This window comes from Gossypium hirsutum, chromosome D08 (genome assembly GCF_007990345.1).
Source record: "Gossypium hirsutum isolate 1008001.06 chromosome D08, Gossypium_hirsutum_v2.1, whole genome shotgun sequence".
Taxonomy (NCBI): domain Eukaryota; kingdom Viridiplantae; phylum Streptophyta; class Magnoliopsida; order Malvales; family Malvaceae; genus Gossypium; species Gossypium hirsutum.
In genome coordinates this window covers 23,438,122-23,452,876 of record NC_053444.1, presented here as the reverse complement: position 1 = coordinate 23,452,876, position 14,755 = coordinate 23,438,122, and the positions used below count along the sequence as shown (strand labels likewise).

The 14,755-nt window shown below is 34.7% G+C and overlaps 1 protein-coding gene and 1 long non-coding RNA gene across 2 annotated transcripts; both read left to right on the top strand.

Annotated features, from left to right (window-relative positions):
* The first annotated feature begins 757 nt into the window (after positions 1-757).
* Positions 758-1,183, top strand: LOC107907305 (uncharacterized). The gene has a single exon (XM_016834640.1). It carries the CDS (start codon positions 758-760, stop codon positions 1,181-1,183), a length of 426 nt encoding a protein of 141 aa, XP_016690129.1.
* Positions 1,184-8,654: 7,471 nt separating this feature from the next.
* On the top strand, positions 8,655-10,823 carry LOC121220080 (uncharacterized). Its single transcript, XR_005917232.1, has 2 exons — positions 8,655-10,581; positions 10,682-10,823. It is a non-coding gene; the product is annotated as an uncharacterized lncRNA (long non-coding RNA).
* Positions 10,824-14,755: the final 3,932 nt, after the last annotated feature.

Here is a 14,755-nt window from a genome sequence, read left to right as displayed (position 1 = left end):
GCTTCTCCTTCTGACCCATTAGCAGCACTTGAATCTTTAATGCAGGAGCATATGACTCTCACAAAAGCTATTATGTAAGGTAATTCATCTTCTATTCGAGCGTTGGAGGCACAATTAGGACAACTTGCTTCAAATCTGAATACTCGACCACCGGGCACACTATTTAGTGACACGAAAAATTCCAGTCCTAAAGGGAAAGAACACTACAAGGCTATCACGGTTAGGAGTGGTAAACAAATTGGCGAGCCGACTACAGACTCTACAGTAACACCTCAAGATACTGGTGAAGTGATCCCTGGTGAAAAGGTTGAATTTGACGAGGTTTTCGATATACCAAACAAAGCAGTTCCACAAATTTTCACTTATATGCCTAACGTCTGACCCTCAAAACTGTCGACACAAATAAAGGTGTTGACGCAATTAGATATTTCTCCATCGTTACCTTTTCCACGAAGATTCAGGCACAATAACCAGGATAAGCAGTACCAGCAATTCCTGAACACACTGAAGCAACTTTAGATCAATATTCCTTTAATAGACGCACTTGTGAAAATTTTGAATTATGAGAAATTTATGAAGGAGCTTTTGTCCAAGAAGAAAAAGCTGAGTGATATGGAAACTATAGCACTCTTAAAAGGCTATAGTGCTCTTTTGACAAATAAGTTACCCCCCAAAATGAAAGATCTTGGGAGCTTTACTATCCTATGTTCGATTGGCAACCATTATTTAAGCAAGGCTTTTTGCGACTTGGGAGCTAATGTCGTTATCAACTTTTAGAAAGTTGGGAATTGGTCACATGAAACCTACTGCAGTGAAATTGCAACTAGTTGATCGATCTTCGGCTCAACCTGAAGGGAAAATTAAAGATATCTTAGTTCGTGTGAATAAATTCATTTTTCCAGTTGATTTTATCATACTTGACTGCGAGGCAAACATGGAGGTTCACATTACTGATAAGCACGTTGCCATTAGAATTTTCGAATCTATTCAAGGCAAGGACAAAGAAGAATGCCATACTGTTAATGTGCTGGATGATCTAATTGAGGCAAAATTCAATGACCAACACATAATACTTTCTATGGAGTTTGCAGTGACATCTAATGATGAATTTGAAATGATTGTGACCGCATGGTTGAAGCTAATAATATTAAACTTAGGTATGGATGGCAGATCAAATCCTTAGACTTAGCCAATAGAACAGCTCCAATTTTCAATCCATCTATCAATGAAACTCCTATTCTATAATTGAAACCAATACCTACTCATCTTAAATATGTCTTTCTTGGTGATAACAATACTCTCCCCGTTATTGTCTCCACAATGTTGAATGTAACTCAAGAAGAGAAATTGGTTCATATTCTTAAGCAACATAAATGAGCTATCGCTTGGAGTATTGTCGATATTCGAGGCATCAGTCTATCTTTTTGCATGCACAAGATCAAGTTGGAATATGATGGCAAGCAATCGATTGAGCAACAAATAATATTAAACGAGCAGATGAAGGAAGTTGTTAAGAAAGAAATTATAAAATGGCTTGATACTGGAATTATTTACCCTATTTCTGATAGTAATTGGGTAAGTCCAGTGCAATGCGTTCCTAAGAAGAATAGCATCACTGTGGTTAGCAATGAAAAAGATGAATTAATTCCTACACGCATTCTTACGGGCTGCTGAGTCTGTATGGATTATCGCAAACTTAATGCGGCCTCAAGGAATGACCACTTCCCTCTTCCTTTCATTGACCAAATGTTGGATAGGCTTCCTGGAAAAGCCTATTACTGCTTCTTGAACAGCTCTTCTAGATACAATCAGATTGCTATTGCACTGGAGGATCAAGAGAAAATAACTTTCACCTGTCCTTTTGGTACTTTCACTTTTCGCCATATGCCTTCTGGTCTTTGCAACGCACTAGCCACATTTCAAAGGTGCATGATGGTAATATTCTCAAATATGATTGAAGACTCTTTAGAGGTGTTTATGGATGAATTCTCAGTCTATGGGAATGATTTTTCTCATTTTGCTAACAATTTGGATAAAGTATTACAGCGATGTGAAGACACACATCTTGTTCTAAATTGGGAAAAAAATGTCATTTTACGGCAATTGAAGGCATTGTGTTAGGCCATCACATCTCTAGTCAAGGCATTGAAGTAGACAAAGCTAAAGTGGAAATCATTGAAAAATTACCTCCACCGAAAAATGTGAAAGGTATTTGCAATTTTCTTAGGCATGCGGGGTTTTACCAAAGATTTATTAGAGATTTCTTGAAAATTCCAAAACCCTTAAGATCATTGCTGGAAAAGAATCAAAAATTCTTCTTTGACGATGCATGTCTGGATGCATTCATTCAATTAAAAGACGTAGCTAGTAAAGGCACCCATTGTCATTGCACCTGATTAGTCTCACCTTTTGAAGTTATGTGTGATGCAAGCGACTTGGCTATGGGTGTTATTCTAGGAAAACGTAAGGGAAATATATTTCATGCCATCTATTATACTAGGAAAACTCTTACAAAGGCTCAAATCAACTATACCACTATAAAGAAAGAATTGTTGGCTGTAGTCTTTACTTTCAACAAGTTTCATTCTTATCTTGTCGGCGCAAAGGTTACCGTATTTACTGATCACTTAGTGTTGAGATATCTTTTTGTGAAGAATGATACAAAACTAAGATTAATACGCTAGATCTTACTATTGTAAGAATTTGACATCGAGATAAAAGACCACAAGGGTTCAGAGAATCAAGTTGCAGATCATTTTTCTCGATTAGAAGTTGACGGTGAAGATGGAAACATAATTCAAATTGTTGACACATTCCCAGATGAAAAGTTATTTGCTATAGATGAAACCCCTTGGAATGCAGATCTGGTTAATTATCTAGTGTGTGGAAAACTCCCATTAGGTGTCACAGGCCATAAAAAAGAAAGATTTCTTCGTGAAGTAGTGAAGTATCATTGGAACAAACCGTATTTATTCAAGGTATGCAATGACAACATTATTCGGCATTGTGTTACGGAAGAGGAGATGCTTTCAATCTTGAAGCACTATCATGATGTTCCTTATGGAGGCCATTTCGATGGCATGCGAACTGCTGCTAAGGTTCTCCAATCAAAATTCTACTGGCCTTCATTATTCAAACACGCCCACTATTTTGCGAATCAATGCAATAGGTGTCAGTGCACTGGGTTTATATCCCAACGCAATAAAATATTATAGCAGCCAATTATGGAGGTTTAATTTTTTGATGTTTGGGGTATGGATTTTATGGGACCGTTTCCAATTTCATTTGGAAATCTTTATATATTAGTAGCTGTTGACTACATCTTGAAATGGGTTGAAGCTATTGCAATCCCAAAGGATAATGTAACGACAGTACTTAAATTTTTGCACAAGTATATTCTCACTCGCTTTGGCACACCAAAGGCATTGATTAATGATTAGGGTACACACTTTCATTGCAACCAAGTGATAGCGGCACTAAAAAGATATGGAGTTAATCATAGAATGGTTACTACTTATCATTCACAAACTAATGGACTAGCCGAAGTGTCGAATCGACAACTTAAAAACATTCTTGAGAAGGTTGTGAACCCTTCGAGGAAAGACTGGTCTTCCAGACTGGATGACACTTTATAGATTGTGAATAGCATACAAAAATCTATTAGGGATGTCGCCGTCTCAATTGGTCTTTGGAAACGCATGTCACTTGCCAGTTGAATTGGAGCACAAAGCAATGTGGACAATTAAACAAGTGAACATGGACTATAAAGCTGCTGGAAAGAAAAGGCTATTGGATATCACTAAACTAGAGGAGATTAGGCGAAATGCCTATGAAAACGCTGCAATTTACAAGGAAAAGAACAAATAATAGCATGACAAAATTATATTGCAGCGACAATTTTTTCGCGGGTTAACAAGTTTTATTATTCAATTCTAGATTGAAATTACACCTGGGTAAATTGCATTCTCGTTGGTCTGGACCTTTCGAAGTTGCCAAAGTATTTCCTCATGGTGCAGTCACAATCAGAGATTTAAATGATGGACACCAATTCAAAGTGAATGTTCAACGATTGGAACATTATCTTGGAAATATTGAAAAAAAGAAGGTAGAGACCATTAAGTTAGTCAAACAATTTTAATTTGAATTTTTTTTCTCTGCAATTTATTACTAGGTAATTTTATTTTAATTTTTCTTCTGATTGTTTTATTATTTTTATTTTTATTTTTACAGAATAATTAGGTACTATTGTTGACGCACTTAGACTCTATTGCCAACATAGTTCATAGTATTGTATTGTCGCTTCTAACTCAGCAAGAATGAGGACAGCTTAGGAAATTCAGATCTCACCGTTTGATCAAAAGTCACCTAGCCGTCTGATCTGTCTGAAAGGGCACAATCCTCATTGGACATAATTATTCTCGCTAGCTTTATTTCTCTTCAAAAAAATCACGTCTTTTCATATTCTTCTTTCACTCAGTATAAACCCCTCTTCACTGTGCCGGCTGTAAAAACACCCAAGCAGTAATTTTTATTCACTTTCTTATCCCCAAGTTCATACGTTTACACCTTTAAACCATCTTCACTCCACAAAACAAGAAAAATATGGCAAGAACGACATGATCAATCAAGAAAGCCACCAAGCCTATTGAAGAACACTCATCTTCTACAACTGTAGTTCCTGAGTCAGAATTCCCCATGCCAACGGAAAAAAAGGAGCCGGTGATCTTTTTAATGAAAGCAGCCAAAGACTGATTTCAAAACAACATCATAAGGCGAAACTTCCACCTAGAATAGGGCATTCTCCTTTCAAAACAGTAAGATTTGGGCAAACAAGTCTCCAAAACCATCTCCAAGTTTATTAAAGATATCATAGACTAAAAAAGGGACCTATTGGTGAAAAGTTTTTTTATCGAATGAGCATTATGGACAGGTTCACGTCAAAAAAATTATACGATGCATCGCCGATTCCTGACACTGCAAGGCAAAATCAAGTTTTATTTTGTCAACTGCAGGCCACTGCCCTCTACTCACAGCACCACAGTCAACCTTGATAGAATGTGTCTGATACATTCAATTGTCAAGGGCAGAAAGATTCAATACTCCACTAGGAAATTGCTGACTACGCTGCAAGGCAAAATGGAATTTTGGTTTTCCTGTTGTTGCTGATGCTACTGTGCCAGCAAAAAGGGATCGTGCCCCATGATAATGAAGAGATCTTGGAAAATAAGGGCTCGATCAATGAAGCGTCTATTGAAAGAATGACTCGTGGCAAAGATACAAGAATAATGAAGGAGGCAGAAACTAGCAAGACAAAGAAAGCCAAAACCAAAGTAGAAAGCGAGGGAATAAAATTGACTACAGAGACATCATTGCTGAAAAAAATGAAGCATATCGAGAAATTGACCAATTCCATCAGCAATAAGTTGATCAAGCTTGTCACTACAATAGAGGATATAGACAGATTACAAAATTTGTTCTACGCTTATCCCAGGGCCTATAACACCTATATTGTTACCACATTATGCCAATCAAGTCTGAACCCACCACTAGAATTTCAAGTATTCCCACCGATTATCCGAGAATATGAACCCTCCTCCGAGAAATATGAACTAGAGGACAGAGACAAATCGATGGAATCCCCTCCCATTGTGCATGTCTCTAATGTTAAGAAAGAATTTGAATCAAGGGATGTTGAGGAGTGCATGTGAATGATTGATAGCCTGGTCGAGGGTGAAGTCATTGTTGGTCAAAAGGCATCTATTGTTGAGGAGGAAGTTATTGTGGAAGAGGAAAACAAAGTTGTAAACGAGAAGCCCGAGGAAGAAAATACTGAGACAGGAGCTACTGAGAAAGAATCTATTGAGGATATTTTCAATGCATCCGAGTCTGTAGATGTAACTAAAGATAATCTAGTGCAAGACGTAGTTAGACCGGTGGAAGCTGCAGAGGTAACAAGTGAGGAGTACCACAATTCGTTGGCTATAGTGGTTTATACCAGACCACTCAATGTGACCCCTCCTACACAAGAAGTAGCCGATGATGCCAGGGAGAGCCAGAACCTGAAGAGGGATCCGAGGATCGTGCAAAGCCCAAAGAAAAGAAGAGAAAGTTCTCTAAAGACAAAAAATGCTAGAATGAGGAGAAAAAGGAGGAAGAAGAAACATCGTGCAACCACATTGATGGCCAAGAAAAACTAAGTTAGTTTATTTTAAGTTTTAGCTGTAGCATCATGCATTGTATTTAGCTATAATTTTCATTTTGTTAGTTAACATTGTCGTTGCATTGTTATTATCATCGCATTTTAATCTTAGTGCATTGGAGACAATGCAAACTTTAAGTTTGGGGGAATGCATTTGGAGATTGGAAATACACCCACATTTTAATTTTTTAATGAAGCATGCAAGGTTTATTTGAGGTTAATGCAAATGTGTTGAAAATATTTTTTATTACATTTAATGCTTAATTCTTGAATCATGTGAACTATCAATGAATGAGTTGGATAAATTTGACTGAATGTTGTACCTTTAATTCTTTGATGAATGATTTAGGTTGCATTAGTAATGGATGACTAGTAGCATTCCTTGAATTTTGAATGAATCTGCCTTTTACAACTACTCATATGTATATATAGTTATGAATAAGTGACACTCTAAAATAGGTGTATTGTGAAATGTTGAAAAGGGAACACTCCAATGCAAGCGTTAGAAAAATGAAACTAGCCAAAGGTTGTCGCGGCATGAGTGTGTGTCGGTGCAATTACATACTTCTTGGGGGTTTGTTGTACTCCATCGTTACTTCTCAGGAACAAGGATATAGTAATTCAATGATATCCCTTATTCACAAAAAAATATATATACAATAAATGTTGTATTGGTAGATAGAAATTAAAATTTAAAGCATGATGTTGGTTTTGATGAAGATGCAATCTTAGTCATTCATACTTATGTATTTTCGATGCAATATTCTGTCATCTGAATGTGAATCATTTATTGGGATTTTAGGTGATTCAAGTTGCTAGAATGATCATTTACCTTAGTGAATTCTTGTGTAGCCTTGCCAGTTTCTGTTTTACTTGAGGATAAGTAAAAAAACTCAAGTTTGTGGGTGTGATAGTACTGGAAAGAACATATGTTTTCTCCCTACTTATTGGTTAATTTGTTTCCATTTAGTTATCTTTAGCACATATTTTAGCATTTTCAATTTAGTAATTTACATTTTATAAATCAGTGGATATTAACTTAGTTATCCTTAATTTTATTATGTTATGGTACTGATGTCGCTACATGAGTATTTTCAGATTGCGCCCAGAATTGTCGCCACACCTGACAATTGTCCGGATAGGAACAAAAATGCGTGAGTTGTCTAGTCTGGTGCAACTAACTTGTATGTACAGAGGAAGCATGATTCTAATGAAAGGACACTTGGGCTATTTGGGAAAAATATATAAATATTCACATAAAAATAAAAAAAATGAGCTTTTGGATTATCACCTTCTTCAACTTCTTGAAGCTTTCGGCTATGATGGCTTAAGATCCAACGGGTGAACTGACATGAAAAGGATACAGACCAGCTTCTAACGAGGAGCCCTAAGTGCGACACAAGAGGGAATAGACAGATTCAAGTCGAGTTGTCTAGGAATAGTATTCTCCACTTGTGATAATTTAGGCTTGGGGTGTGATAACTCTTGAAAAGAGATATATTTTAGGCCTCTAGATTGAATTTATTATTTATAATTAAGTAAATATGTTAGCATTTTTAGGATATTTTTAGAAAATTGCATAATAAAGCTTGGATTGTGCTATAAATGTCATTATTTGTTACTGGGGAAGAAAGGTGTTGGTTATTGTTGGCAGCAAGTGCAGAATAAAGAAGAGAAAAAAGAAAGAAAATGAAGGAAATGGCAAAATGTTGGTTAGATTACCAACAAGAATGCCATAGAAATTCCAAGAAGATGGCGCAGCACTCAGTCCACGTCACTCTCAGCCAGTTGTACTTGTACCAGATAAACCACCTTGAAAAAGGGGAAGCAAAAGAAGTGTGCCGAGAGGCAGGGACCTACCCTATAAAGGAGAGAAAGAGAAAAGAAAATAGGAGACAAGGATTTTGAGGAGAGAGGAATTAGAGAACAGTTTTTTCTCTACATCGAATTCTCATGGAAAATTTCAAAGAAAAGAGATGAGAGGGTAGCAGCTTATAGAAAATACATCACAGACACAAGGAAGGGGAAGAGAAATCTACCCTGGGTTTTGCATCAACTTTCAGTATTAAAGTGAAAGCTGGAGTAGCGAGAGCTTCATGCAGTTCGGCCTTTATTTTTTTTATTTGAACTTTGTGATTCATAAACTTGAATGATGATGTTGAATGGTTTTATTTTGGATTTGAATGTCCAATCCATGAGCTAACACCATGTTTGGTTCGATGGAATTGCCATTCCATTATGTCCCTATTCCGTGCGGTACAATAATTCCGTCCCTATTCCATATTTGGTTCACAGTTTTCTATTTCGTCAACTATTATATTCTGTCTCTATTCCGTGCGGTCTTGTAATAGCCATTTAGGGCATGTTTTTCTGAATTGCTATTCCAAACCACCCGTAATAACATTTCCCCTTTTTGGACCAAAATAGCCATTCAGGGCATATTTTCCTCTTATCTTTATCGTTTTCACTCACTTCTACAGATTTCTTCCTCAACATTTATCCCCAAACTGAACCCTAGAAATTAGCTCCTTAATCGACGACAAATCAAGCATCCATTTGCCATCTTTATCTTCATCTTCCTTCTAGTTGAACGTCCTAATTTACAGCAAGAACTTTGATTCCATTTTTTTTCTCTGATTTTTTTAGTTAAAGTTCTTCCAGTTCTTTCAACTTTTCTTTTCCCCTTTCGTATTTGGATATAAAGTGGCAAAGCAAAGGTTGTTTCCAATTATTTGGTTTGATATACTTTCTACATCTTCTTGGGCTGTCTCTTTTCGCTTTCTGTTGCTGCTATCGCTTTATGTTCAAAGCTTAACCTTGTTTTGATCTCTAATCAGTTTATGACTAACCCCACCCTAAGATTCATGCGTTTTCTTTATCTACACCTCTAGTTTGGGATAGGAATAGGGTTTAAGCTCGTTTGCCTCTAATCCTTCCCTATTTTCTTAACTGCCCTTCTTTCTAAGCAGTTTTTGTGATATGTTTTTCATGCTCTACTTGTATAGAATTATCTTTGTCGTGGTTCATTCATTAAGCTTGCCATATTAGAGTTTTGCAAACCTTTGCTGAGTTTAATATGGATGATTTTTTTCCCCAAAAGACTTTAGGATGGATCTATAGATAGCTGGGGAAAAGTTGAATTTTGTTCACAATGGGAACTCATAAAAATGATTTGATCTTTTCCTTTTTATATCATGCATCGAGTACTTATGTTAAACTTTCCCTGTTTTTTATTTAATCACCATGAGCTATATTGTTCTCTTTTTCCTTTCAAATACGTATGTGTGTGTGCACACATGCAGCCAGCTCTTGTATCTAAAGATATATGGATTACTCTGATCAGAGGAGGTAGGTTGGCTTCCTTTTTCTACTTGGCCCTTCTTTTGTGTTCTATGCAATGCAATTTCTTGATCTAACTAGATTTAAAGTAGTTTATAGATGTTAAAACTAAAGTACTAAGTTTCTGGAGGCATATCTCCTGTCAATGTTTTAAGGGTCTAATTATTGACAAGTTCTTTTATTGAGGATGCTGATACTAGTTGGTCGATTAAGATTTTGTATTAACTATTTATTTCTCATTTTATAAAGAAATTATTTACACTTTTGCAAAACCTGAGGTTGATTAAGATTGCAATTCACAGCTCTTAAACAAATAACTTACACCATTTCTTGCCATTCTTCATTAGTTGTAGGTATTAGTAAAATAAAACTCTTTCACAACTGTGGAGCTCCTCATTATTTTTCGAAATACTAGTCTTTAATTGTGAGGAAAAATAAACAATGAAAAATAACTACACACTTGAGACGGACATGATATCTATCACTTACAGTATATATATTTGTTCCCTTCACATAATAATCTATATTTACAACAAAAAGATATCAATAGTGTTGGGAAAGTTGTTGCTCGTTTCATGTAACATTATAATAAATTTCTTTCTTTGCGTAGGCCATTATTTTAGGTCCTATATAAGTTTTGGTTGGGCTAAGTATGATCCATTTGACTATGGCATGTTTGAAAAAAATGATAGCATAGGTCAATTAAGAGGTCTTAGTCTCCCAATTGACTTCCTTAAGCTAGTTTGATAAGCATGAAAGTCTTATTGTTTCTTGATGATTAATGTGTTGTTTTTTAACGATAATTGAATTTCTCACACTAGTAAACCGTTTTAATGGAGAATAGTTTGTCATTTTCCAAGTCTATAAGTAGGTGACATATTTCTTTGGGAATGATCAAGTTTTAAGAGTTGATTTCTACTGAGAATATGCGCAACTAGTGTTTCGACTAGCTTGCTTGTTTCATTTCTTGTTCGACTAGCAAGTCTATAACCTGCAGCTTTAATAGCTACTATTACAATGGGTGAAGAATTCTACTTGGGAGGGTAAGCCTTAACTTTTAACCCATACATTGTTGCCTACAATCATACTTTGCAGGGTTGGAGTGACATTGAATATAGCTTGCAAAATATGTGAAACTTGCAGGGTAGTAGGAGTAGCATTGATAATAGTTGGATTGTATCTGGTTATCCTAGGAAAAAGTGAAGAGAGCAAGTATCTGTCTGAAAATGAACCAATTTATTCAGTGTCTGAAAATAATGACATGGAATCCACCTTCATTCGGCCATTGCTGGGAAATAAATTGCGGAGCTGAGGCAAATGGATGAATTTTCATATCAGCTCCATGGCAAAGTCAGTCATCCAATCCACACTAATGCCATTTGAAGCAGCTTGCTGCTATTGAAATTGAAGGACAACAAACGTGAATGATGGAGTTTCCAACAATTGAAATGGGAAAAAGAAAAGTTGAATTGTTTTGATCAACATGCATCATGGATGATATATGAAATCATTTTTTATTATTAATTCTGAATAGAACACAGAAGGTGCCTTCTCTGAGCTCTAACTGCCATGCTTATGTATTTATTTATGTTTATTTGACCCTGTTGGTTTGAATTATCATTTTGTGAAGAAATTCAATGGTAATGTTGTAACTTTTTGATGTTGTAAAATTTTATAACATATGGATTATGACATATAAATTAATGAAATTATGTAACCTTTTGTTCATATAAGAATATTATATTTACGCCAAATATAATTCTTAAGTTATTCATTACTTCTAATATTTTTTTTGTAGAATAATTAAATTATTTGATTCACTAATGATATTTTAGCACATTAAATATGTATTGCGGTTTAAAAATAATAAATGAGATTATACATTTTTTTATATTATTATATATTATGATTTTACTAAATTCATATAAGAATAATTATATTAAGAATTTTATTAAATTATATTTTTTATTAAATTATATTTAATAATAATTATGTTAAAATATGATTAAATTATTTATTATTTATATTAATAATCTTATTAAAATTTAATAACAATAATAATCATCTACTTAAAAAATTCTACTAAGGGTATTCTAGTCATTTTAGTTTTTTTCCTTATGCTATTACATCATCATTCCATTCAACCAAACACAAGAATACTATTACAGTTCTATTCCATTCCATTCAACCAAACAATTGAATTACTATTACAGTTCTATTCCATTACAGCTCTATTAAATTACAGCTCTATTCCATTACAGCGAACGAAACGTGCCCTAAATCTAATTGGGTTGGAATTATTTGGGTGAATTTTTACTATCTTTAATGCCCACGATCTAATTTTTGAGTAAATTGTTGTTTAATTCGATTTGTGATTATTTTAAATGCATGCATACAAGCTCTAGACATAGATCACTATATGGTATGTTGTTAGATTTGATTTAATTCTGAAAAGATTAAATAAATTATATTATTATCGATTGATACAAACGAGTATTCAAAAGAATATTTGCAGCACTCTAGACGTAGAAGTTGTGATCTGTACAGGGAAAGGAATAATAGTTTAGATATCATTCTTGAGTTCTGTAGACATACAAAAACTCAGAATGATAGCTTAAAGTCTGGCTCTCGAAAGAAGCAAACTGCAGTAGTGAATTCCTAAGCAGTAGAATGGTCAAGATTTATCCATGGCATTATTATGATAAAAAAAATAAAACCTGAGTAATTCCAACCTTTATCATTCAACAATCCAAATCCTTCCCACTTTGTAACGAACCAATTTTAGTGCGTTAGAAATGATAGTTTTGGGACCCCAATTTCGACAAGCGAGTTAGTATTTTATTATTTAGTTAATGTTTATATATGTTGATGAATGTCATATTAAAAATTGGTAAATAAATATTAACGTTTGGTTAGTTAATTAAGTTAAAGGATTAAATTGCAAAACCTTGAAAAGTTATTTCCAAAAGTTAATAGTAGTAGGTAGTTAGAAATTAAAGTGCTGATGGACTAAAGTGGAAATTAAATCATGCAAAATATGAGTGGACAATTATGGACTATGCTTAGTTGATTTATAAGTTATGTTATAAGGATAAAAAGGTAAATAATTAGTAAAATAACATTAAAGAAATAAGAAGAAGAAAAAAGAAGATGATCCACATTTTCATAATCCATAGCATATATAGTTAACTTATAGAATTTACCACTCATTTCGACTAAATATTTCATCCATCTTCCATAATAGCTTTCATACACCAACCTTCCACTATGGATTAATTATACTTTGTCGATTTAAATCATTTAATGAATGGCACCCGGTGCCTATCGATTAAATCGTAACTAAACTTTGGGCCCAGCACTAGTTGTATGAATCGACAAATATAGAGAATGCGCCTAGCACTAGTCAGATAAATTGACAGAAGTTGCACCCAGCGCTAGTCAGATATACCGACAATTATAATAATGTGCCCAGCACTAGTCAAATGAATCGATGATGTTTTGCACCTAGCGCTAGTCAGATAACTGACGATGTTTTGCGCCTAGCGCTAGTCAAATAACCGACTATGGATGTGCCCAACACTATTCGAACGAATCAACGATATTAATTACCCAATCGCAAATCCATAATATCACATTTCATAACTCAATATCACATTCACTTCAATTATCTACTAATCATTCATTAATTCATTTCATAGTGCCACATTCCATATATTTATGAATTTGTCAATATCCATTCAATAGAACTTAACTAAACACAGATAAGAACATAGTTAACTAATAATTAATAATTAACTGATTATATATTAAGTAAATGACGTTCGAGTTCTAAGACCATGAACTTACAAAAAGTCTCTATACTTCCTTTGAATAGGTTAAATAATTGATGAATTGGTTGCTTAGTGTCCAAGAAACCAAAAATTGGTAAACTTGAGTTTTAAGGTACATTTAGGTGCATATGGCCTGAGACACGGTCTATCACACGGTCGTGTATCACACACAGGCAGCACACATGGGTGTGTGCCCTGAAGGTGTAGAATAATAGTATAAGTGTAGTTTTCACATTGGCTGACACACGGCCTACGACACGGCCATGTGACCCAGGTCAGTGAGTTACATGGGTAGAGACATGGGCTGGAACACGACCGTGTGTCTCAGGTTAGTGAGTTACACAATCTAAGACACGGCCAGTGATAAGGCCGTGTGACCCAACATCGATTCTCACACAGGCAGACACATGGTCTGGGACACGGCCGTGTTTCTGGACTTTGAAAGTCCACATGACCGTGTGTCACCTGTTTCCTAATTTTTTCAAAATTTCCCAACTTTTCCAATTTGGTTTCAATTGACCCCAGAATGTTTTCCATCTATTTTTAGGGCCTCGTAGACTCGTTTTAATGTCCGTATATATGTATTATTTTATGAATGGTATGTGATTGCTTAATGGTAATTATGGTTGCATATTTAATTGTATGAAACGTTAAATGTTTGAAATGTTATCATAATACTCTGTGACCCCAATCTGAAGATGGAAACGGGTTAGGGGTGTTACACATTTAATCTTTGAGAATTGCAGTAGGATTTCAACTTCCCTAGCATTTTTTCATTCATAATTGATTTTATTCATCCATTCATTAATTCTCTTCATCAATTTGTCAAAATTTTCTTTTGCATAGTTTAATTAGTCAAATTCGTATTAATAGCATAACCAATTTTTTTAATCAATTTGATCCCTGTGGAGACAATACTCACTCATCACTTTATTACTTGATTCGACGTGTATACTTGCACATTCACACGTGATAGTGTTGTGATGATGTAACCCCAAACTTACGACGTCAACCTAGGGATTTTGTAAACATTGTAATTTGGTCCTAATTCAACCTCGGGTTAATAATAGAGCTTTCATAAGCTCGTTTAAGACCCAAAAATTATTGTATATCATATCATATGTTTATATTTCTCAAAATTAATCATTAATTGTAGGTATTTGAATGTAATTGACCGTAGTTTCTTCGACAATGAATGTGGCATCATATAGCTTAGACACAACGGTCGGGTTGGGTATGGAGTGTTACAATCTCCATATCAAACTTAAGAAACCAAAGTAAATAAAACAAGATTTAGTTTCGAGGTTGCTCATTCAAGAACTAAATCATCCTTTATGAACATCAATTGAAACCCATCTTGATCTTCATTCCATAAAAAAATTATATT

What these genes read in the sequence shown, in the direction of transcription:
- LOC107907305 (XM_016834640.1), top strand. Translation starts at nt 758, where the DNA reads ATGTCGTTATCAACTTTTAGAAAGTTGGGAATTGGTCACATGAAACCT.